We start from the raw sequence: 26,489 nt of genomic DNA on the forward strand, positions 1-26,489 counted from the left end.
AAAAGTGCCTGTGTATTTCACCTCACACCTCTTTACCTAAGCATAGTCTGAGTGCCTAACCCTGTGATGATTATGTATGATGGAATGGTCTATAGTGTGTGTGCGCCTATGGTTTCTTCAGACAGGCATGCTTATCTGTTAGCATAACAGATGTCACTAATTGTCAGTCAAAATAAAGCTATAAAATCAGAGTTGTTTTTAAAGACCAACTTCTTTAATGATACATACCAGTGTTATACTAAGCTTATAAAATAAATTGTCTGCATGTAAATACAAGAAAAACATTAAGAAATCAATAGTGATCAGGACAGGGATTTCAATTCCTGTACAAATTTAAAAATGAGTCAAAAGCAGATAAATTAACATGTGGCTGTGACAATATGAACATGGACAGAGTCAACGTGATGTAATCCATTTATTGAAAGAGAGGGCAGATCAAGGATAAAGATACTAATGGGTGATCCAGTCTTAAATGGGATATGAAAAGCAAACACCACGTGTGGATACTGAGGCCTTTTTCTCAAGTATTAGATTCTTTGGGTGAGTTTGGAACATCAGCGATGCCCACTCTCTCACAATACAGAAACAGAGGTATTGACAGCCTTACCCCAGTATTGTGACGTACAGTATAATCGTGATAGGAATCCCACCTGTCAGTTGTGGGGGTTAAAGAGGGTTATAGGTTGGGAGAGTTGTGAGCACATGAACTACAGGGTTTTTAACAGCCCATTTAGCAGTAGTGAAACTTTTGGTTTTTTTTTTTTTCAACTGTGCCTGCCATTTACACTTCATTTAAAAAAAGTTGCATGAGTAGCTAACCATGTCCCACATGTATTGCTTCACAGCTTTATTTCTGCGGTTACAAGCAATTCAAAACTAATAAATGTTAGAGGCAAGCCTCTTAACTTCTTATCAAAGAAGATCTGTCCATCTTACCTCAAGACAAACAGTATTGCACTTCAAGGTTATATTAACTGAGTTACAGAATCTCTTTAAGGACTGAAACATTACTTACGCACATCCATTGCGCTATGTGTTTGCTTAAAAAGATAAGCAAGAGAAATTAATTTTAAATTAATACTGCAGGGTACTGTGAAGATGACAAAGCGTAGGCCCTCTGTGTACTTATTTCTAATGCTTAAAAGGTTCTTCCGTGACGAGGCTGGTTTAGTACAGCAGCCTACAGAACCGGCCATGCCCTTCCACCGACTCAGTGGTCCAAGATCCGAAGATTGCCTGATACGATTTTGTTCTCTAGTACAGCTCCCGCGGGGATGTCAATTCTGTCACCATGATTTGCAATGATGATAACTGTTCCCTGGAGTCACGGAGACGAAAGTAAGCAGTCAGAAACTTTACTGTAGGATAGCTCGTTCCAAGTCAACAGTTAGAGCAGCATTGCTGGGAGGCTGTAACAGCCAGACCCTGCATGTGCTTCAACTGAATTACTGTTTCTACAGAGCCTTTTTTTTTTTGCACAAAGGTTTAAAATAAGCAATAATATTGGAACTATTGTAATTACACCAGCATACTTGATACCATCAGATTAAGTTATCAACCCTGCTTGTAAAGATAGGATCACATAAAGCAAGCATCTATCATGCCTGCTTGCTTTTATGTGCAAGAATGTTACTGCCTTAGCTGGTAATGCAGCTCACCATTATGGCTATAAGGCAAATATACATAAGTGCTGCGCCACAGATCCTAAGAAAGCATCTGAAATAGAAACTAAATTGCTGAGTTCCAATGTTTACTAATAAATCAAGAACCCCAAACTGATGAAAACGGGCCTATGGCTGTAAAGCCAGCCTGGGAAGCAAGGTGGTACATGCCTGGTAAAGTACAAAGACGCAAGCATTGTTTTGAACACAGAGTCACCAGGTCTGTGGTGTTTTCAGTGGTCTGTACTTGTAGAAAAAACTCAGCTTTTGCTAGAACTGTACAGAAAAGCCACCTATCCTAGTAACACCTTGTCCTCATTCAGAAGGGTCAATATTGGCTCAAATTTGACTACTGCAATCCTTGTTGCAGGCTCTTCTGTTGTTTTTTAATTCTTAGGAATGCTTCCAGTGGAAGTTGATGACTTAGGATTGGTTTTCTTACAGAGTAGCAGAGATTAGTCATGTATATGCAAGAGCATCCTGCTTGCAAACTCACCTTTAATGAAACATTCTTCCCAAACGTAACATCACCTGAAACTGTGAGATGATCCAGTTCCAGCATATCTGGAATACTTTCAAACCTCCGCAGGTAATCTTGAACCTTTTGAAGGGAAGAAAGAATACAGACTGTTTTAAATCCCTTTGTAGACTAAGAAAAACATTGGAGCTTCTTGAAAACTCTTTTTAAAGGTATTTCTGGAATCTATGTCTGACAACTATAAATGTTGCTACTTCAAAATTTGTATTGTCATTTCTGTCTGAGATAACTACAACCAAGGGACAGTAAGGGCAATATCCCATCAAAGCTGGGTGAACTCTAAAGACCGCATGCAACCGAGCTCACCTTTACTTTTCCTTAACTGACAGGGTGAAGAAAACAGAACAGTACATACACATCTTAAGCAGTTATTATTCTAATAGCCTAACAATTCTTTACAAAGAGTAAAAGCAAGCAAGATGGGCAGAAGTAGATAAAGTAAATCTCACTTATTTATTGCTATGGACTGTATTTTTATATCATGAGATAAAATAGAAGTGTAATTATGGGAGTTGTTTACCTTTGTGAAAGAGCTTCCCAGTTTGACAAGAGGCACTGTCGGAAATTCTCGCTTCTCGCTCATTGTTAAAGATCCGGCATTAAGGCTATACAAGTTAGACATCACAAGCAGGAGATCGGACGTGGTCTTAACAGGCAGAAAACGACTACGAGGTACGTTTATCCCCAGAGAGTTCTCAAAGCTCTTAATAGCAGCACCAACTGCAGTCTCCAACTGGATAACATTCAGACCTCCATCCAGGGTCTGGAAGAGAGAACTCACGTAAGCACAACCAGCAGGTAAAGACACTCGGCTCTAGAGCCTAGCTTAATTCAGAGTTCCGCATTTACCAACAGACTGGCTCCTTTTTGAAGGCAGCAGTCCTCGTTTAGTTACACAGAAGCAAATTTTTGAGTCCATTTCCTCTAAAATCTTCCTATCTGATTACCTTTGGGTTAACAATGATCTCCATGTCAATAGCATTTTTCTCTTGCAGCCTTTTAATTGCAGACAGAGCAATCCACAAGTTGTTCGTATTGAATATTTTGAATTTTGACACAGACTTGAATTCATCAACGTGTGCTTTTGGGACCTGAGCTATCTCCACCAGTCTCAGCTTGTTTTCATATTGCGTAAGTGTCCCACCCTGCAGGGGTAAAAGAAGAAGTTTTAAGTCCTGTTCATGAGCTGCCAACAGAGAAGCCACCACCCCAGATGCATGCACTGCTTTGGTGCCATTTAAAGTTGAACCTCAGTGAAAACATGTTACTTGTGTTCAGCTACTGGGTTACTAATTATAGAGAGTGTTTAAGTTACAGTCAGAACTGTTAAATGATCATGTTTCAGCACTCTAGAACAGTTACTTCTGTTAGTGAAAGTTGTTGAGAATCTTCTGCAAGTGCTGCTTTTGTCAAAAATCATCTTCTAGCAGTTTGCTAGATTACAGAGCAAAATTTAAATCAAGTCTTTTAGCTCTGCACCATTTCCTGGACAACCTTGACTCTCCATGGATGAAGCCCTGTATTTTTACAGTGCATTTCTGTGGGGTTACAGGACTGTCAGACCTTTCTTGATATCTAACAACTAGCGGGGAAAACCAGGTTTCCTCCATCCTCATACTTAAAAGAGCAAAGGTAAAGTTCTGTTACATGACAAATTACTACTCACTAGGAATATTTGATATGAGCCCTAAATATCTGATAAGTTGTCAAACCTGGACTTTGTGCGAAGTCAGGCAGCTGGGGCAGGAGGGGATTTGGAGCCCCGACAAGCTGTGTTGGATAATGCACGCGTTCACAGCTGCACAAGGAGCTTACAGAGGTTTCAGTCAGTAGCGATACAACTGCTATATCCCAGCCGTGCAGTGCTTTTACCATCCCCAAACTTCTCCCACGTGTAAGTGACAGTTCGGAGAAGGTAAGGAGATTGTGACCTACGGCCTGCAGAAATTACTTGTTTTCAGTAATCAGTCAACTCCAGGCTGTCCTTGTCTGCTGTTGCCCAGAAGCTAGATCCAATTTGTTCCATGAATTAAAACTTCATAAACTTGCTGATTTTGTGCATCTCAAATGAGATCACAGCTGATGTGTTAAATGGTGCCTGAAATAGCTATAAGAAGATTTAATGTATGTCTGAATTCATGCATACAGAAGAGACAAGAGGCACAGATTTGCACCAACATGCGGGCACTCAGACACGCTGCACAACTGTTGGCATTTACCTTCACATCTGCCCTGGTCTTGTTTGTGACTTCCATGACAAATTCACAGCGTTTTCCATTGGGTGGGTTCATAAGATGATTCAGAATGTAAAGGTCCACAGTGGCTCCCAAGTTATCTATATTGGATACAAAAATATACTCCTTCCCCTCTCCAATAAGGTTATCCAGCAGACCGGAGTTATAGAAACTGGCGTAGATGTCTCCGTGGCCTGGGGGATACCAGCACTCCGTATTCTCTCCCGAGTAAGATACATCCTTGGCTATCGGCAGCAGAGTTTCCTTATTAATTCTAGGATACCTGGGAAGACAACATTTTTGTTAAGTTGTTGCCAGTGTCAGACTAGCACAAAGTAAAACAAAAATGCACTAGTTCAGGTGCAGCTCCCTGGGCTTTTTCATGCTGCTTTTGATGCTGTGCTTGCTAGGTTAGTGTGAGTACTCTGCCCTGGAAGCACCGTCCAAATACTCAGCTATCACTGAGAAGTTGCAGAATGCAATCTTTCATTCACAGATTTAAAACCACAGTTCTCAGACCATGCGGTAAAGCAGCATTCCTCTGACCCAGGGCTTCAGAGCATGCCAAGTACACCTGCAACACCATCAGCCACTTTAGATAAAAGTTTTCTCTTGATAAGGAAACCACGTTCTGTCTCCCTCCAGAGCCCAGGTATCCACCCTAAAAGCAAATTCAGGAACCAAGTGGCCAGCATCCAGCACTTCATTACATCCATTTCTTGAAACTGTAGCCTGTCCCCACCCTGCATCCCTCTTCAACACATTGCCTTTGCCTCTGCTTAACCCCCTGACATTTCAGTCTTTCAAAAAATGAGATTGAACATAAGTATAGAAGATACTACTACCACCTCAAACTGAACACCATACTATTTGGAATATGAGAAAATGCAAGCTAGTGTTTCCTTTCACCTCAAGTAGAAAAGTTTTTTGATACCTGCTTTGATTAAAGGTATATATTTTCACACGGCTGTGACTGTATTTCTGCAAGATTTTCTTTGTGTCCTCATCGGTGTTGAAGGAATTCATAAGAACAAGAGGAACGTCGGTGTTGTAGGTTTTGTTTAAGTGCTGAGATGGGAAAGAAATGGTAAATTCAGCATGTATTTTTAGCTTTAACTCCTGACACCTAAGATTTTGGGGAAAAAGGAAATACACTTATTATTTTCAGTCTGCTTTATCTATCCTTTAGATAAAAGAGAAAAAAATCTTGCACCAATAGAATATACAATAAAGCAAGTAAAGGAAAACAAATCCTTGTAAGCAGTGAGGTATTTAAGATAAGACCCATTACTTAATGTATAATTAATCTTTGTTTTTAAATCTGCTTCAAGATTCAAAATTTAAAGAGCATGACGCTGCAAAAATATTCTTTTAAATTTTAGGCTACTGTTGATTACAAAAGGCATGCTTTCCCCAAAATTATTCAAGTCTGTGAGGGTAAGGTTGCAAAAACTTCTCTGCACAGCAAGCAGTTTTGAGCCCTTTTGTCAGGCTATGAGACAAAATATTATCACAACTACATAAGGGATGAAATGTTGCAATGGTAATTATCTGGGCATCTTTAAAACTGAACTAAAACACATGTGAGCATTTTCAGCACAGGAAAGGAAAAATAGAAAAAAACAACAGGACACAAGTGTGTTCCACCGAAAGAACATGCAGAAAAGACTCTTTAATTGAATTGAAAACTTGGTGTACCAGCTCATTCTTGTCTGTTGGGGAATGTTTGGGATCATTAACCTCTGGGGGAGTCAGAATACCATAATAACCCTTTTGAGGAAGCACCCACAAAAGTGAAGGATTAGGACTGCATTAGTTGGACATAAATTTAAGTCATGTATAGGACTCTCCTGCATACATGAGATAGTCACTCCAAACAGAAAACACAATGAGGCAAAAAATGGTTGGAGTTCTAAAAACCATGGAACAAGCACACCCAAATTCCTACTTTAATGACCATCTTAAATACCTGCTGCAAGAGGAATATCCTGCATTAAAACCATAAGCTGAAACATCCTCTCCCAACACCAGCAGCTGTTACTTTCATTTCTTCCTTCTGAGGAAAATCCTAGCAATCACTTCCACGATGAGGGTTTTAATTTGAGAAGGAACTCCGAGCTGCTGTGAAGAGCTTTGATCCGAGGCACACGAACAAAGCTACACTCAGACCTGCACCTGGAGGAGTCGGAAGCAAGCCCAGGCGTTAGCCACGCCAGGCCAGCTCCACAATTTGGTCCCTTGTGTTGCTGGACACAACCACCACTGTTCCGGTTGGTGCGCACAGGCTGAATTACACTTGTGCTAACATGTGCAGAGAGGACAGAGTTCAGTCACCGATTGCTCCGTCCCCTCTATCCACATGTGCTGCACATCACTAGTGCCCATTTTTTCCAAAGCAATTCTCTGCTTCACCACTAGCTCTGAGACCAGGCCCCCTTTCCCTCTTTCTTTTGGCAGGCCTCCACTGTGACCTCTCTCGAGGCTCATACAGAAGCTCAGTGTGCCTCGCTTCATCCTGTGTAGAAAGGGAAGGCTCTACCCCAAAGTACAACTCAGATACCCAGCACACTCAGTGACCATAGCTCATAAAGTAAATCAAGAATTGGATCCAAACTCCCCCTCGCCCAAAAAGGGGAAGTAGGACCACTTCCTGGGCCGTGTGTTCACTGAGATCAGATTTCTAATGGAAAGTGTTTCTGTACTGGCAAGGACTTCAGCTCTAGGTGAAGGTGATTTCAGAGTAGGTCGCAAATAAAGCATTCACAACAATATTCAAAGCACATCGAAAGTTACCTCAATCTGCTGCACAGTCAGATCCAAGAAGGTGTTCTCGTTCCGCACCCCGATAAGGCTTTTGGGGCCTTTACAACCCATGCTTGTGCCCAAGCCGCCATTAAGTTTCACAACCACCAGCTTGTTCAAGACGGAAGCAATGTTATCAGGCAGCCCTCTAGCCTTTATCTTCTCATAGGGTTGGATCTGTAAGAAGCAAATTTTTCAAAAAGTCACATATTTGTAAGGAAATTGTTTTCTCCTAAAAGCTTTCAAAACTTCAAATTTGGTAGCAATACCAAAATTGACATACATGATCTAGGAAACTACAGAACATTTGTAAAATGAGTGTACAACAACTGGATTTGGTACAATACAAATAACCTGATCTGTTCCCACCATAACCTATTCTCTAGAGAAGCTCTGTAGACTCTGCAAGACAAGTCACCATCAGCTTCATCCAGACACATCTCAGTCTACTCCTTCCAGATACAGGGAGCTGACTTGATGGTGAAGAGGGGTTCGGAAGAAGTCAGCCCAGTTATGCTGCTTAACACGAGCTTCCTCTTGTCCTGCAGGAGAAGAAGGGGTCTCTTTGTGACTCATCTAACTCCCTTCCCCATAAGATGTCCTCCTTCAGTCAGGATGCAATTTAAGAGTGCAGGCTCCGCACACTGGACATAACTTTTGTTCCTTGAGCAACCTAAAGTCACGGCAGATTTTTTTTGATACACTGCACTAGGGTTTTTCAGAAACAACATTCCTGGCAAAAGGTTGGTTCTTTGACTCAGTCTGAAGTAATATTTATTCAAATTACTAGACCAATATAATAATTCATCTCTCCAAATAGAAGATGGGAAGGAATAAAGAAAGTTCCTAATTCTTATCCTGATATTTTCAGGATGCATTCAAACCTTGCAGAAAGCCTTCTACTTCGCTGATAGCTATATCCTACAGGTTTAAAAACAGAGTATGGGCTATGTTTAGAGCTAGGGATAGAGAACAAAATCAGACTTGTAATGAAAGTCAGCATGCTTTCCATTAGGCATTGCTTCTCCCCAGTCCAAAGCACGTAAGTCAAGGAAACAAAGGTAGTAGTGCAACGATAGGTATCATGCCAGCAAAATCAATACAATCATCTTTTAGCCTGCCCGTACAGAGATTTCCTTTTGAAGAAAAGCCTTTGTGTTTCAGTGCTGCACATATTCTAGCAGCAAGAAAATGATTGTAATTCTGATAAGGGATTTGTAAATTGCACAGCTGATTTCCGAAAACAAACACATACCAAGTCGTTTTCAGAAGTCTGTGTCTGCTTCAGGCAAGTCAGGCCCGAATTTCCTTGGAAATTCACGTTGCACTGGAACAAGAGTCAAATTTCTTACTCGGATGTGGGGAGGTTAGGAGGAAAACTTGTGCAATTCCAGCAGGCCACAGATGGCAGATTAGAGCGGATCCCTCACATTAGGGAAATTCTGCCTTCTGCATGATCTGGAAAGCTCATGGTATATATTTAAAGATAAGATCACTCCACAAGCTGCAGCGTAATGACTAACTAAACTCTCATTACTCAAACAGTGTTAACTGGCCCGGGAGGAACATCTTGATGCAACTGCTTAAACACATTCTACCCAGAAATGTTTCCCAATGCCGAAAGACGTGCTCCAAAAAAGCAAGACATTAACTGGACTTGAAAGCCCTACTCCCTCACTCAAATATTTTAGCTAATACGAAAACAGATTAAATATCTATAAGAATAGCACTGGGTTCCTTGTTGAAACACACTAGCTGTTGAACAGAAAACCATATGTCAACGTTGTGACTTATTTTTTTTGGCTCAGTGGGCAGTGTTACTGGAGAACAAGACAAGTTTCAATAGTTTTGTGATACACACTCATCAAAATGAATACAACTAAAAGCAAGAGGTTTGTCCAATAAGCTTACCAATTATCTTCCTTCAATGTGATTTTTAAAAGCCACTTTCTGCACAACTAGCAGGAACTTTTCTGGTTGTTTCTGGCAGGTGTGACCCTTCTCAATGTTTCCTAACACAGCAGAAACTGGGAATTCAGTACCCCCAGCCTACACACTTCCCAGGAAAAGAGGTAACATCCAGACTCGCTCATGACTCTATGCTAAGATCTAGCCAACACATGAAAGATAGGAATGTTTCCATCTACATGCTCTTTACCAAGTTCTTGCATTCCAAGCCAACATGTAAGTTCAGGCTTAACTGTACTTCTCCATGCTTCAAAGCGACAGAGGTTCCCTATGCCAGAAACCCTTGAGACAGCCTCATGGGTAAGGCAAGGAGCCTTATGAGTAATGCACAAACTATCCCGAGTGCTACAGTTATCACTGCATTCAAGATAAATGTGATTTTGCTTGTAAAAGTAAGAATGAAAAGGAAAATCATACGCATTTAAACCTCCATTTTCCAGTTAAGTCACAGTAAGAGACATGGTAGTTCGACAGGTTTTATTTCACTCTCCCAGCAAGCCAGCTAGAAGGTAAACAGCGTTATCATGGCTCAGGCAGCAAGAAGGAACACAACCACTGCTGCAGTCATCTGCTAACATCCAAGTTCTCCTTAGCAGGAGAAATTAGCTGATTAAACAAAGCAGGTGACGTTGACATGCTATTTTCCATTTAATCCGAAAAGAGTGATAACAGTAGAAATAATATGCCTTTTTGTCATTAATAAGCACACAGGTTTGTCAGAAAAATCTATATTCATCAATAAAAGACAAGGGGGGGCCGGTCTGTCAGACCAGACACTGAGTCCAACACTAACTTCAGGATAACCAGAACTCTAATCCCTAGAAATGTACCTATGGCACCACAATTTGATTCACGCACCTAAGAGAGAGTTTTCAAACAAGGGTTCAAGGGGTCCCAGCAATTTGACGGCCAGTTTCTCATATTGATTCTGTATCGTAAGATCATGAAATCAAGCACAGCACTTGAACAAAAAATGCATGTCTAAAGTAACCCCCATAAAAAGGAATATTAAACTAAAACGATTGCTCTGGGTTTCTGCTGCCTTGAACGAAGGATTAATAAAGGGCTCCTTCCTTGTTAACCAGCTGGCTTAAAACAGGTCTCCAAAATCCCTTACTTAAGAAGTCTGACAGTTTGAAATACGTGGCTTAAAGTGGTAACTTTACAATTTGTTATGAATAATTTATGCAAGCTCCTTTTATAAATCAAAAACGCAACCAAAAGATACTTCAGTCTGACCACTTGGGAAGCAATAAGGTAAGCCTTTCCACTCCAGCTTTCTCATGTAAGGGTGTGACAGAGTTCATTTTACACAAAAAATAAAAAAAAATAAAAAAAAGATTTGGTATCTGGCAACATCAAGAAATTAAACTACCATTCCAATCACAACCACATCTTCACAGTTAGTCACACAGTGTCCAGTTTACGTGCCATGTATGACTCCAAGAAACACAGGCAGGGTAAAAGAGGCTGTTACCAGAAGGGAAATACTCACCCGTTTTGGCTTGCTTTTTTCTCTCCCCAGCCAACCACACTGCCCATGCCCTCCCCTACGTGCTAGCTAGCTGCAGCCTATTCCCACCCCAAAGCGTGGCACAGCTTGCTGCCTCCGGGTTATAAATTATGCTCAGTTGCATCATCCCAAGATGACAGAAGGTTGAAATAAGTAAGGAAAGAGACAGCTGAGGCTGATAAGAGGGAGGAAGGTGGAAGATAAGGTGGCAGCTAGAAATGAATGGAGACCCAGGGCAGAAGGGTAAAAGACCTGAAATACCAGGAAATAAAGCACCGGTACACCAGTGTAAGACCACTAAGCCTTATCAAAACATTCCCCTTCGCGTTTTAAATTTAACAGCAGGATTTTGGAAGCATCTCCACAGTCCAACTTCAGCAAAGGCTTAAGAGATGGATAACCCAGGATAAGCAGAATTGGGAGCAGCCAAACGCAGCTCCAGAGCACTTCAGCTGTGACTCAGAGCCCCGGGATGAAAGCCCCACCACGGTGCAGCCCAAATGCATGCGTGGCCTCCCCAGAAGGGAGCCTGCCCACACCAAGCCTGCGCCGCAATACTGTGCCCTGGGGAATACACTCTTAATGGTCTGTTGTGTTTTTTTTGTTTGTTTGTTTTTAAATTTGGGTTTGTGCCTGTCAAGTCAGGAGCTCAGCCATCCTGTGAGGTCTACAGAATGAGTTTGTTTGTCTGGAGGCTTAGGAAGCGATCTGTGTTTTTAGAGGAAACTGGAAACAAGACTTTAACATATTATAACCTCCACAGGTCAATGTAGTCTCAGTGCTCCTTTAGCACAGAGGTAGATCTTTGTCTTACCATTTCCTTGTTTAAAGTGGGTTTCATTTGATTAAAAAAAAAAAAAAAAGAGTCCAACAGGTAAGTGATCTGAATATAACTACGCTTTTTTTTTGTTTTTCTTTTTTATGCAGAAATTCAAAGTCTAAAAAACCCACAAACTATTTCAAAAAAAAGTCTATCTGTACTTTGTACTTTCGGTAAATAAACAAGAACACGTACATTTGCATGAAACTATAATATTACACAGGGAAAGTGTCTGGAAACAAACTGGTAGCTGTCAAATTGTTTTTTCAGTAGCACGTTCTCTGCATCAAAGACGCACCACACATGAGTCCTGATGTCTCCTGCTTGCTAGAAGGGTAAAGAAGGAATGGAAGCAGGCCCAAGGCAGCAATGGTTGCACTGTTTCAACGGGGCTTTTACTCTTTATTCCCCCACACCAAAAGTGGTGGGGGACAAGAGGGGAAGTCAGATCCACTGCAGCAGGTTCCTAAGGGAGACAAGCTGTCAAACAAGAAACCGGACCTACCCGTGTGTGGCAGGAGCCCACAAATCTCCAGACATTCTCAAATATTGTCCTTCCTGCCCTGCAAGGGGAAATTGTTCTCCATAACCCTGAGCTGTATTCACACAACCCAAGGGTTACAAAGCTACTGATACTTGTCACTTGCATCTGTCCTGGACTCTGCCACATGCATAAACCTCGACTGTCCAAAGAATACCAGGATGGGAAGGTTACTAAGTCAGGGCAGCCGTGGCAGCCTAGACAAACATCATTTCAAAGCCACTTCCTAAATACCCACATCGAACAGACTCGTACAGGACCATCTCAGATTGCCCACACAAGCACTTTATGTTACAGAGGAACACTACTGCCCTTCATCGGGAAACTTATGACTGGCAATATTCAGCTAAATTAAGACAGAGAAAGCTTTCAAGTCTGCAGAGTTGTTTTATTTATAACTTAGCTGAGAGGCTCATTTCTTCCAGGAAGTGAGATGAAGAAAACCAGGAGACTAATATTTAGAAAAAAGAAAATAAACAGAACATAGACATACATGGCTTATCGCTTACACGTGTGCTGGGTATACACACGCAGGCACACTCTGAAACAGAAAAGTCTCTTGAAAACACTGAGATGTTTTCATGGACTAGGAAACAAGGACTAGGAAAGTCAGCTACTTAGGGTATGAGGAAAGGGGAAAAGAGATTATATGTACCATACCTTTGCTAGCTGGGCAAAAAGGCTGGATTATGACATCTACTGAATGGGAAGCTTGTACAGCGATCTTCACAACAAAAGTGAAAACTTTATCACTCATGTAATCATGCCTCAAGGGACTGCCAGTCAGCTACAGCTGACCTGAAAATAATCACTGAACACTACATGTTTATGGAGCTCATCATCAGCAACCCCAGAGATCCTGCATGGCCCGCGCTGCATACAGCTGAGGCAACTGACCCAGGCAAAACACTGCACAAAGACAGCGGCAAGAACAGCTCCAGCAACTGGTTATCAGCGAAGAGCTCTGCAACCAAAAGAAGGCACACACTAGACTGGTCTTGCTTCAGCAATGCCTTAGCATCTCTGGGTGTCTCTGTTCATACAACAGAGCATGTCGACACAATTGAAATAGCATGTACCAAAGCGATGGCAGCAGCCCTGACTGTATCCATCACAAAGCGATCTATTAAAACGGCACCCACCAGACTTTCCACATGATGAGTTCAGCATTCCCTGGCGGGGCTGTGTGGCAAACAAAAAGACTTCACCTGTTCCCACCAGTTGAGAGCAGGATGCCTGCTGCACTGACATGACACAGCCACACACACTTACTGGGTGAGCGTATTCTGAGGCTGTTAGGAGCTAAGCAGGTGGGAGGGAGAGAAGCTGAACATCACAAAAGCCAGTAACACCTGGAGCAAAACCACAGCTTAGAGATGAGCCACAGCAATGTGTTTGCATGGCAGATCTGGTCACCCGCTCGTTACTGACCCAGAGATTAGAACAATTCAAAGGAACCTTCACCAAAATGGGACCTTTTTCACAGGAAATTCATTGCTAACTGGAAGATATGGGAGGATAGAGAGAGGAAGGATACAAATAACGTGCGCTATTCCAGTTCCAACTGGAAATATCACCATTTTCACCAGCTGTGCCATCCTCTCATAAAAGTATAAATTACTTTAAGACCTTAAGCACTAACTTACCACTGCTACAGCCGTGCTAGACAAGAATAGCAGAGGCAACTCTGAACTTGAGGCAGAAGGATTTTCATGCAGGAGAACACAAAATCCTTTCCATCTCACACAACCCTTTCCTTCCCACTACACGGGAAACTACATACAAGAAAATTCTTCAGCAATCTTCTAGCTACTATGCAAGGATCTTTGACAGAAGCGTTTTTGCAGAATGTTGATATGCAAAAATCAGACAGAACTGAAGCTTTTTGGTCTAGTGCAATCCCGCTTTTATTCCACTTGCACATCCGTTCAGGAATACCATCTGTTCATAGTCGGTTTATTCTATCCACACTCCATTTATTCTGCTATACTTCCAAAAGGGAACATGTAGAACAAATGGAAGAGGCAGGACGTGGATACAGCATTCCAGTGGTGCAGGATGCATCTGAACAAACTACAGAAGATAAAACATCCTGAAGGTTACAAGCATAGATTTGTCAGAAAGGCAGGGACAGCTGATACAGCAGAATGGGTCACGAATGCAGGAATTGACAGCAGATATCCAATTCCAAGTGCCCACTGAGAAGAATTAGCAAATATGCAGGCAATCTCTCAGTTCTTATCTAAAAAGACTGTTGCCCAAACTATGAAGGTGGGTTTTTGTTGTTGTTGTTGTTCTTTTTAAATCTGTAACTACACTGAGCCCTACAATTCTGTACCTACAGACCCTTGCCTTCCAAAGGTCAATATTGAAATGAGTTACTCAAGGGCCAGGGTAGCCACATGTTGTGACTGTAAGACTGCTCCCAGAAATACACACCATATTGCCACTTCACAGAGAACACAGGTGGGAACTTAATTCCAAAGCTTCTAGAATTTCTCAGGAACAGAAGCATACAAAAAGTAGAATCTTGCTGTGTTTTGTCAACAGAGGTTGTGTTTAGGCTGGGTAGACATCATTAAAAGCAACTGTTTTTCTCATTAACAAATAGGTTATAAACCCCAAATTTAATGTGCTGAAGGTGCATCAGAAAGCTTAAAGAACAATTCACTACAAACAGGATCTAGAGATTTATACTTGGCGCTGGGCACCATTCAGAAGAGAAATGCAGCTAAATCCTCACTCCCTGCCAGTACCTCCTGTCTACTCCAAGGTCAATACCACCCCGTATTAGGCTGCCAGGGGATTTAAACATTTAGCAGGTGGGACATGAGTCACACCCACAGCGTTCAGATGCTGTCTGAAAAGCCAAAAATATGATTTCACCTTTAAAGTCTTACTACATTCTTCTTGCATCATGCCCAATACAGCTCTCCAAAAAGAAGAAAGTCTGCCGCTCAGTTCAGGGCCAGACTGCCTCAAAATTATTTGCCTTTGCTGAAGTTCCAACTCCCCCTCCTATGTCTTCACTATCGTGTCTGAAATGAGCTTAAGCAGAAAGCTCAGAGTAAAAACCCGATCCTGATGCAGTTAACAGTTCCACCCAGGCCTCTGTCAAGCATGTACTTCATTTGCGGTTGCATCAGCTCCAACACAAAATATGTAACTCAGCCTTGCTAAATATTTCAGTTCCTTTTGGCACAGGTATTGGAAATGACAACTTGGCAACGAAGCCCTGGATCTTGAAGGGTCTTTAATTCAGAGAACAACAAACGTCGGGAATTCAAATTCCAGCAGGATCCCTGCAGCATCGGGCCTGCTAGGTGTCGGCGCCACCACTTAGCTGTTCCAGCCACACGTAGGCTCTAATATGCAGAGGAACTGCCTCATCACCTCTAAGCGTATACACAAGAGCAGAAAGTGCTCCACAGTAATAAAAATCACTTATTGCTCTAAGGGTTTGGAACACTGGACTTGACAAGCGAGTGCTGATAGGGAAATACTTCAGGAACAAAAATGGGCAGGAATGACAGGGCTTACAGACGCATGACTACAGTGTTAGTCATTTGAGACATGTCTCAAAATTGTGGTCAGGGATTCTGCTACCATAACATCTAACTTCATTTGGTTTTGCACACAATGTCACAGAAGTGATTTTTGGAACAGTCTGTATGAGGCAACACTGGGAGTGTGACTAACTGATTTCAGAAGTATACTCCTACTGCAAGGATGTTTGGAACAGTTTGCCAGAGAGACAAAATGAGCATCTGGGCCATCATCACGGGTAGACTGGAAAGGAATACACCCATATTAGTCAATATGTAGCTACAGAAAAACAAGCTAATATTTACTCAGCACCAAAGGACGGTTTAAATGGAAATAGCACTGAATGAACCCTTAAAACCTGCTTCCAGATTTGAGGATCAGGAAGACGTTTGACTTTTGATTAAAAGCATGCCTTTTTTTTTTTTCTTTTCCTTCATGATATAGTTCTTTGAGATGACAACACAAGCTGTAGACAAGAATCCAAGCACTGGGTAAAAAAAAAATAATCATAATAATAGACATGCTCCTTTCACACTCAGATTGCTTTGGATGCTCTCTTTAGCTCACTGATGAGGTTTTGCATTGCTGCTCTGAGGTTAACTTGTTCACTGCTGTTCCCTCAGAGGCCTCCCACCATGACTTTGCTACTGCTTCCAAGTCAAACAAACAGATCACTGCAATCTACATCAACAAGATTAAATTACACTTGCTGTGTCCACATTCTTTACCTCGTCTCCTCCTCGTTAACCAGCACTCTAAGTGCACTTTCTTCTCTGAAGACTGTAACAGTAATGGGTCCTAACTATGCCAGCTATCACTGTAAGCCTTTGGACATATAGAAGGAGAGCATCTGGAAGGAAAAAACAAGTCAGAAGTTTACCAATATAGCGTGAAATGGGTTCAATCTTGCGTTATCTTCGTCTGGAGCCTACAACTTGCTTGCCCATCAGTATTAGTTGCTGCACTAAAACATGGAGTTCAGGAATAAAATCTCCCATTGCAGAGAAAAAGAGGGGAACATTACAACACAATTACATTTCGGTTTACTGACAGGAGTCTTTACTTGTCAGCAGATGCTTCAGAACAGAACACCACATTTCAAGAACAAGTACCATGGATAAAACATTAAGTGACCCATGGAAGTCTGATCAGAAATTCTTCTCCTGCGCAGCACAGCATTGCACAAAAGCCTGGAACACCTTTCCCACTGAACGTGAAACTCAGAAGTGCCTTATGCAAAATAGAAAACTAAAAGCCAAAGCCTAAAAATGCAGTGAACTAGTCATTAACTCTAAGCTGTTAAAATCTTTGGCATGTTTTTGTGTGCTCATACATACAGCCACGTGTGCGCGTACACCTGTATGTATATAGATATATTATATATAAGTGTATGTGTGTATACATACACACATGCACCTATATACCTAAACTTATACTTTGAGCTTCACTAGCTGGCAGTTGAAGATTACACATGGCAGAATTCTTGATACTTTGGACAGATCTAGCAGCAAGCCAATTCCCCAGAAAAATCACAGGCAAATCAACTCACTCTGGGGACTGTAAGTCTTTCCTCTCTAGACCATGCTACTTGTAGCACAAGATTCTCAAAAGCAGCTGTGAACCCCACTGCCACCCACACCCCCACCTCATAAAATGATATCATCAAAATTGGAGATTATATATCAGCTACAGGATTACCAACCAGCTTTCCAAAAGAGTCTTGCCTGTAACATTCTCTGTGCTGTTCTCACAGGACCAGGAGGAGAGTGCACTGTAAGTTTTTATAGCTAGGGGATGAAAACTCCATGAGAGCTGAATAAAAGCACTCAATCTGCATATATTTCACAGATACCTGTTCCAAAGAAGTTAGTACTGCAGACTTGATTCTGAAGCCCTTCTAAAAGTTATCATTCTTCATCCCTTTTAAAAGTTCCTAATGTTCTCATCTACTAGTAAGATTGATAGTTCTGGCTGTAAAGAAATCAAGATTTATCGAATAATTCCACAAGTCATATCCCTCAGCAAAGAATAATTTGGAAGATGTTTCTCTGCAGGTCACCTGAAAACACTTTCATTTAGGACACCTTTCACTTTCCACAGTCCCAACATGAATATATTATAGAGGTGGTGGACCTGGGATAAATACAAGAAGGTTTTGAGTAGGACAGGGAAATGAAACCCTTACAGTTGGGGGGGATGGGAAGGAAATTTGTTTGAGGGTATTTTTCCCTATCTTTCTTCTGTGACATCTTCTGTGAGTCCATGTGATTTGGAGTTCATGCTAGGAAGCACAATTTCATCTAAGAACATGCACACATCTCACCTGAACCAAAGCAACAGGATGATGCATCTTTTTTTCCTGTTTTTGATCAGAAGTTGCTTCCTAGCTAAGGGAAACAGACGAGGATGAGCCAGCACAGGCTAGAAGGAAGAAGAGAGATACCATCTCTAAACTTGCCCTCCTTTCAGCCTTTTTTGACCTTAAGTTAGACCATCTTTTTAAACAGCTTGCCTTGCGTGGGAATCTCCAACAACCTATTTCAGTGTTGTCTCATTCCTCCTGTTTGACATTTGCTCCCGATGTCCTGCCCAGTAATTTTCAGTCACTTACAGAACTTGATTTTTTTTTTCTGCTGAAAGCATGCAAAACTTTAAAAATGGACAGACAATAGCTCTCCCTCTCCACAAAGCAGCCTATTCACTTGCATCAAATTACTGTAATTTAATCCCAGGCCTTATCTTGACACAGAGAACAGCTTATTCCGTTCACTGATTGTTGCAGCTACCTTTTTACATATTCAAAAGAGTCATCACTCCCTTAGAGCCTCACCCCTCTCTAGACTGAAAGCAGCCCCCTTTTCTGCAGGCTTCCTTATAAAATGTTATCTAGAACTTCTCACCTTGGCCTCTTCCTTCAAGGTGGCTTTTTCTCCCCAAAGCAACAGTTCGTTCAGTGTTATAGTACAGAAGAGACAGACATCACATGTTTTTGAAGTTTAAAGAAAACACTCAACCTTGGAAAAAGCCCTATACTTGCTCTAAAACAGCATCATTCATCAACGCTTTAGAAAGCAGTGCTGCATCTGTTCTGGAAGTAACTGGCCAGCCTGTCTTTCAGTTGCAAACAGAGCCTTGATTGAATCACCACAGAGGCTAAGAGAGACCACAAATGTGTAAGGACACAGAAGTCTCAGGATATGCCAAGATTACGACGTTGGGAAAAGCAAGAATTCATAGCACAGCTACACCGTTAGTTACGCAAGAGTCAAAGGACAGCCCCGGGCTGCAGATGAATCAACCAAATGAGGTTAAGTTTAATAGGAATTGTTTATTTCAGTATAAAATACTGCTGAAAAAAATGTTTAGTGCTTTTTCAGCAACATCTCAAGTAGCAGGTTATAAGTTACAACACCAGAGATGGCATTAGAAAATGATGCTCAAAAACCCTCAGTCAACTACAAGTTTCAGATTCCTCACTTTTACAGAGCTGCTGTAGATTACAGAAGTTGCTAAGTGAGCTATATAACCCAGCTCACTTGCCATATGTCCCTTTCAAATTATTTAGCGGAATGGATTGTTGGAAACAGTCAACTGAGATGCGCGACCTTCTGTCATGGGCAGGAAGGAAAGGGGAACAACAAGAGTCCTACCTACTTCCCCTCTAACAAAAGTTACCAGTCACTCCAGAGAAGGTACCAAATGGTAAGATGGCATCTGTCCCACTTTGCTCCCCTGCTCAGAGAACAGCTAACAAAATAACACTGCAGAACTTGATGCATATGTTAAGCAGGACCTGATGTTCAGGAACACACACAGCATATGTCTGTAAATTATTACTTCTCAGCTAGAGCCCAAAGTGTTGTCCTATGTGATTTTATAGAACTGTGGCAGTTATACCTATTCCATGGTATATAGTTTTATGTCCCCTACTGACTGTGTCTCCATTGCAACTTACGGAATCTTCTGGTGGTCTTTGAATCTTCCCCCAGTCCACAGATGGTCCCTTTTCTTGTAGGAATCTATGAAATAGCTTCTTAAATCCTTCCAGGTCATTTTTGGTGTGCTACAGAGAAGAAATAATGTTAATTAATACTGGTATTTATTGTGTACCTACTCTATCATGGAAGCATTTTTACAAATTTGATATACAACACATTCACAAGAGCAAGTTTGTCAGCTCGTGAAGTACAGACGTGCTAAAATGTAAAATTCCAAAAGGTGCCAAAAGTTCATTTTCAGTAAAAATCGAGATGGGAGTGAGGGTTGGGGGGGGAGGGGCCAAAAATAAAGAAAAACAATAAAGACATCCAAAGCCTTGTATACCTAAAAGGCAAGTCTTTATTCAAAACTATAACCATAAGAATTCGGCCAAATCTTTACAGTATCAGCTTTACCCTCTCTTTCTGTAATCCACTACAGATTATATAGAACCTTTAATAACTAAAGGTGATTAAACACTTAGTAATAACTCTGCCGTGCAGTTTGTATGCAACTGAAAGTCTCCTACTGACACTGTAACCAGGCTACTCTTCCACACATGACTAGAGCACACGTTAAAAATAAGGATAGCATTATTCTGTGATTTGTCCCCTTGTATAAAATTTGCTTGTTTCCTGTCTCTAACTTCTCAGGCTTTGGGTTGCATTCACATCATACTTCTTACCTCCAGCTCATTTGAAGGTGCAGTTGCAAGTATCTTATCAAGTTCTACCTTCATTGAATACTCCAGCTCTTGTCGAATGACTTCCTGAAATTGTGAGGGGCCAGACTGAGACATGGCTTTGCTGAAATCTTAAATTAAAAGAAAAAAAAAAAAGGGTTAAAGGGAAAAAAAGAAAAAAGAAAACTAGCTTATTTAGACTGTAGACAGCTTTCAGATTTCTTAGGGAAAAAAAATTGTGTAATCCAGTCTTGTTTTATTACTGTGCAAGCACTCCAGGAACCTTGAGTTTTTGCTCCTAGTAACTTGGAGAACAGATCTTAAAGTGGGAGCAAAAAACAGCCAACCTTCTCTCAAAACTCTAAAAAGTTCCAGAAGATCAATGGTCTGTCACAAGAAATGTTCAAAATCCACAGCAGTACACTTTTTTTTTTTTGCTAGGCAGCTAAAGTGTTCGTGTCCTACCACATCAACATCCTTTAGCAAGTAAAAACACGAAAAAGCCATTCACTAAAAAAAAAATATTTTATGCAGAACATTGTGATCAAGGGCATCCTTCTGTTCACAGAAGCAAATAAAAACATGTTTTAATTATTTATGCTGTGCATTTTCACACAATATTCTGTTTGTTCCAGTAAATATTCCCTTACTTTATCGTATGAGTATTTTCACACTACAGCATGCCCTTCAGTTACTAAGCAACCTGGAAAAATAGTCCGTCCATCACTTCAGCATTTATTTTGCTTCTGAAAGTGATAAGCTCCATAGACGTGAAAGAGTAAATACACAAACAGTCCATGCAGTGAAGTCCATAGTCAAAGCACCTCACAGAAAGAAACGGAAGATAGCTTGGCTTTATTTTCCAGAAGAAAGCATGTGAAGTGAGTGCCTTCCCAAAAGGCATTCCGAGTATGTTCTCTGAAGACCTCAGTTAATTTAATTTCTGCCAAATCCCTTGAGTAATCGCTTCTCTATAACACAGAGAGTGATGTATTGCCAAATATAGCTGGAATTTTAGAAACACCCTGAATACTGGTACAAAAAAGGGGCAGGAGGAAACTTTGCAAACGAACTGAGTGATAGTGCCAGGAAACAGTTAGAAGTGACAGCCGTGTTTAAAGTTTCCTTATTTGGGACATGCATTAAAGGGCTATTCTATCGAGAATGCCTAGGAGAGCCAGGGGCAGTTCATTTTCATTATGGTTTTGATCGTATTTTTAAGCAAAATACTCCGCAGCCTCAGACTCGGTCACAGTGTCGAGCCCTTGCTTTGAAGCCCACAGAAGCCATTTTCCTGACTGCACTGTTTTGCAGGTACGGAAAGAAAAAAAAAAAAAAAGAGGCAAGTGCTGCAGTGCACACGCCGTGGTGTAACACAGGGGAAATGCCAGCACAAGATGAATAGGACAATTAACAATAGGTTCATTTTTTAATCTTGTGCTTCACTTGGTAATAAAAACAGGTAACAGTTGGAAGCATCTTACGCTTATCTTTCCAGGTGAAATATGTAAAAACACTAGAGCTCTTTGCTGAAAGTACTTCCTCCTACAGAAATGTTAGATCTACACCACCTGAATACTTTTGTGCAGAACTGCTGCAAGTGCTGAGCTTTCATTCCCTCATTTTGAGTTGATGCACGTGGAAACAGTGTTTAAACTTCCAAGGCAACAACAGCTACAAGATACTTTCAGATGTTTGTTTGTAATCCTCCCTGCAAGGAGCTGTAACCCAGGGCTGGGGTTACAGCAACAGCAGCAACCATTTCTCGCAGCTCATCAGCCTGTAAAACATGTGAACCTCCCGATATGATGCAACACAGCCCAGCAGAAACTCTGCAAATACCAAGTATTCAACAGAGGCTGTCATTTGTTAAGGAAGAGCCAGCAAACAACCGTCCCGGGCTGCCATGTAAGCAGGAAGATCCTGTTGGCTCGCGTTGGCCAAAAGACACGTATCTCCCAGATAAAAAGAGCATTTGGAGATTAAGCAATATCAGAAGCAAACCAGAAGAATAAGGCATAGTAAAAGTAAACATGTGATAACGTCCTAGTTCTTTTCCTTTCTTTTTTTTTTTTTTATAATGCATTCTCCAAGGCTTAATGAGCAAATGCTGAAGGCGTGTGGAGCAGCAGCCCAATGGCCCGCGCCTCGTCCGCACCCAGAGCCACCACCCCGCAGCCTTGTGGCCACCATTTGGCAACCACCACGACCGCCTGGCCTCACCCAGCCCACCTGGACGTGGGTGCCCGGGAAGAGCGTTGCTGGTGCTGCCCATACTGGTATGGTTTGGGGGAAAGAGGAATGACAGAGCCAGCACAGCTGGAATCTACAAAAACACACTTCTGACCCAAGTATTACGGGTGCAGGGAGGGATCTGTTGCGCAGGGGTAAGAATTTCAGTGCTGTACCCAACAGCCATGAGGGTCCCAACGTCGAGGAGCTCAGCACCAGCCTTCCTGCTGAGATTTCTTCCCTAAGGGAAATCCCTCCGGGGTTTTGGGAAGAAGCTGGTATTTATGTACTCCAGCCTACCGATGGCAGGAGGACAGCCACTGTTCTTTAGCGTGAGCTGCTGTTAAATTTAACAGCCCGAGTTAACGTTTATTTCCCTCTTCACCGTAATGGCAATGATGTAGAAAAGCCAGTGCGACTGCATTTCTAAAGGCAGTTATTTCCTACAGGCAAGGCGAATTTCCTAAGGCTGTAATGAAGAGTAGTTATTGCACCTCTGTAAAACCAGATGGGAGGCAGGGGTGCTGGATAACTGCAGGAAGAGACTTCCCAGGGGACATGCTGCCCTAAGCTTCCAAACTACCTTTAAAAAGAAATGCCTCTTCCAAGCTACATTGCAATCACTGCCTCGGATTTCAGCCGAAGCTCACTTTTACAGGATTGCTATTCTTCAACTCCCATCTGAAGGAAGAAAGGGGTAGGATATGGCAGTGGAAGACTCACAAGGGATGGGCCCACACAGGAATGAGTGCAGAACAGAAACATGTGATGAAATAGATGAGGCTCCAGAAAACACTGGGTTTTCAAAAAAAAAAAAAAAATGACCACCCAGGACAACTTATTTTAATGCCTTCACCAGAAAATGCTCCGTCAAGTCATACAGAAAGACCTTTAATCAAGTCACCAGCGGAGAGTTTCACTCAAACCCTACTGTCCCCGCCTTTATTTCTACATTGCTCTTATCTCCCAGTTAGCCTGCCACTGTTCTCACACCGTGAACTATGGTAAAGAGCACACTATTCTTAGGTTTATGGTGCATGATTTTATAACTGACATTTGGGAAAAAAACAATATACGATAAATCAGATCAAGTTACTAAAAAGGAGATCTTTGTGAACCATCGGAAATAAAATAAGGGACAGACTTCCCCAACTGCACATGAACAGAACAGCAGCATATTTCCTTTCTGCCAGCCCTCCTTTTATTTTACATTAAAAGGGGGAACACACAAAGCTCAGTTTTGTTGCCCTAAGAACTCATTAACTCACTCAGAAGAGAACTCACTGCCTTAGTACATAGCATATGGGGTCACGGCACAGGAAGGAGTCACGGGACAAGCCAAGCAAGAAGTCCTCTCGTGAAAATGTAGGGATCTTTTGGGCTGAGGGTTGAGAATTGTAATTAGTACTGCAATCCAAGTAAGCACACTGAAAGAGCTACACCAGAAAATTATTTCTATTTCCTCGGAGCCAGACTACTTGCATAAAAATCCGGAAGGTTGGCCCGTAAGTTGAAACATGCAGCTGAACTTTAAATGCTCTATCCTTGAACTCGGGGCTGAAGGTACAGAGTGAATGCCTTAACTTCCACCGACTCCACTGGAAAGTTCAAGGCAATTTTTATCCTTGACAGGAATAAAAATCTCACAGACACCCACACTGCCCAACACAAAACTAATAATTATTACTTTGCTTGATTTTTGAGAACTCAGCACACCCAATTAGCATTTGCACACTTCTTTCTCCCTATCACTACGGGCAAAATTTGTCAACATACATGGCACCGAAGCATACATGAAGTGAAACCTAGCCACGCTCTCCTTTCCCCATCGCAGAGAAGCACGTTACCCTGAGCTCATACAGAAGTTTGCAACCCGGGACGCTGTCCTCGCCAGCTGCATACACCAAGGGTTGCGATGTTACCGCTTAGACACAGCGCGATTTCTGAGTCTAGAGGCTGATCCTTGTGCTAAAAATATCACCTGACATCAGCAACGTGTTTTGATGCTATCAGTCTAGGAAAAGTACTTTTTTAAAAAAGGTTCTAGTGTTGTCAAAACCTTGGCAATATTTTAAGAACTGTTTTTTATCTTTACATAGGTTAACATAGTACCACTTGCCTGCAAGATGGCTACCTCCAGCAGTAGGCTGAGATAAGCCAATTCCGCTTAAAAAGAAGGCTTCAGAGCCTATTTTTGTCACTCGTTTCACAGCAAGAAGGGGCTTGTCTCGACAACTTTCAGGACACCAGGTGAGCAGCGTGACTTCAGCACTTCCCCTGACCAGCGCTGTGCGTTTCACCCAGCTGTCACAGGACGTTTACAAACTGTCACTGCACTTACACAGCAAGTGCTGAACAGTCCTGGACATCCACTGGGCGAGCAACTGATTTCCCACAGCCTGCAAAAGCTCTTGGATTTGTGCAGGACCCAAGTTCACATAGCAAAAGACCTACTATTGCCCACTCTTTTTTCTACAGGCAGTGATAGGCCTGCATGGATTTATATCAAAAAAACCTACAGGCATGAAATCCGCAACAGAAAACCACACATGCACCATTAGGAATACCAGAAAGGAGGGGAGGGAGGGGGAGAAGTGCCACGGCAATGCACCAAAGTAATTTTTCTTCCTGAAATGACCCCTTGCGGGCCGGTTCCCCGTTTCCCAACGCAGGATTCCCAACTCAAGACCAGGCAATACGCTCCCAGGGAGCGAGGCAGCGTGCCGGAGCCTACGGCAGGGACCTGCAAATACCGAAACACACTCAGACCTCCAAAAACTTGGGCAGATGGGGAGAGGCAATGGGGGGAAGCCTCCTGCATGTGTCAGCCGTGGCAAGGGGCCATCGGCCCGCTACACGGCAGAGACAGACACGTCCACATCCACGGACACGTTCACGGAGGTCAGAGCGGGACGGGCACCGGCGAGGCCCCGTCACCTGCCGGGGGAAAGCCTGGCACGCCGTGCAGCCTGCTGCTGGAAGAGAAAACGAGACGGCACAGAGTAAGAGCAAAATAACTGAAATAAAACCAAGCGGGCACGGAGCGAGGTCCCTGCGGCGGAGGAGCCAGCCTACCTTTGGCGAACGACATCTTCGCTCCTCGGTAAAGGCGAGCGCAGGGAAAACAGAGGCGAGCCCGAGGGAGCCGCACCCGGCCGGGAGGGAGGAAAGGAGGAAGGCAGCGGCCCCGTCCCCTCCGGGAGCAGCCTCCCGAGCCCGGCGCAGCCCGGTGCGAGCCCCGAGCAATTTAAATTTCATCAGTGGCAGAGGCGGACCCGCAGCGCGCCGGCATTCACCACCCCTTTCCCCTAACCCTCCCCCGGGCCGAGCCTCCCGCCTCCGCGGGGCTCCCGGCGGGCTCCTCCCCGCTCCCGGACGGGCCGGGTCGGCAGGGCACGGCCGAGCCCCCCGCGCCGCCATTTTCCCTCCCCCCCCTACCCCCCCCCTTCCCGCCCCCCCGCCATTTTCCCTCTCCTCAGGAGCGGGCGCTCGGCGCGCGGCCGGCCCCGCCCCCCCCCCGGCGCGAGCGGCCGCCATGGCCGCGGCCCCGCCGGACCCACCTGGGCGCTGCGGCGCGGTGGGGGGCGGGGGGAGCGAGGGGAGGGGGCGGGGTCTTCCCGGCGGGCCCCGCGGGGGCGAGCATGCGCGGGAAGGGGGGGGGGAAGGTTTTTGGGGGGGAAACCCCGATTTTGGCCAGTTTTGAGGGGGGAGGCGGGGCTGCGTTCCTCTGCCTCAAGTCGGTGCTGCTGGGCTCTAATCAATGGAGATGCAGCGTGGGGCTGAGGGGTCCCCATCACCCCCAAATGCTCTTCTCCCCCCCCGCTGCCCAAATACAGATTTTTTAATTATTATTTTATTATTATTATTACTTTTTTTTTCCTAGGGAACTGTGTGAATCAAGCACACGCATCACTCCTCTCACCTGCTCCTGTTTGCACAGAAAGCACAGGCTTTCTGCGCCCCCCTCTTGTTAG

The 26,489-nt window shown here is 43.1% G+C and overlaps 1 protein-coding gene across 2 annotated transcripts; it reads right to left on the reverse strand.

The window, feature by feature from the left end:
• Positions 1 to 192: 192 nt before the first annotated feature.
• Positions 193 to 26,108, reverse strand: UGP2 (UDP-glucose pyrophosphorylase 2). Of its 2 annotated transcripts, none has more exons than XM_066993459.1 (10): positions 26,076 to 26,108; positions 20,287 to 20,414; positions 19,579 to 19,686; positions 7,227 to 7,412; positions 5,368 to 5,501; positions 4,419 to 4,716; positions 3,147 to 3,344; positions 2,720 to 2,962; positions 2,158 to 2,262; positions 193 to 1,318 (listed from the first exon to the last, which is right to left on the reverse strand). In XM_066993459.1, the coding sequence occupies exons 2-10, from the start codon at positions 20,398 to 20,400 to the stop codon at positions 1,211 to 1,213; spliced, it is 1,494 nt and encodes a 497-aa protein (XP_066849560.1). In that variant the 5' UTR covers positions 20,401 to 20,414; positions 26,076 to 26,108; the 3' UTR covers positions 193 to 1,210. The 2 variants fall into 2 exon arrangements, with proteins under 2 accessions (XP_066849560.1, XP_013051647.1); XM_013196193.3 differs by lacking the exon at positions 26,076 to 26,108 and adding an exon at positions 25,591 to 25,846.
• Positions 26,109 to 26,489: the final 381 nt, after the last annotated feature.

This window comes from Anser cygnoides, chromosome 3, assembly GCF_040182565.1.
Source record: "Anser cygnoides isolate HZ-2024a breed goose chromosome 3, Taihu_goose_T2T_genome, whole genome shotgun sequence".
NCBI classification, from domain to species: domain Eukaryota; kingdom Metazoa; phylum Chordata; class Aves; order Anseriformes; family Anatidae; genus Anser; species Anser cygnoides.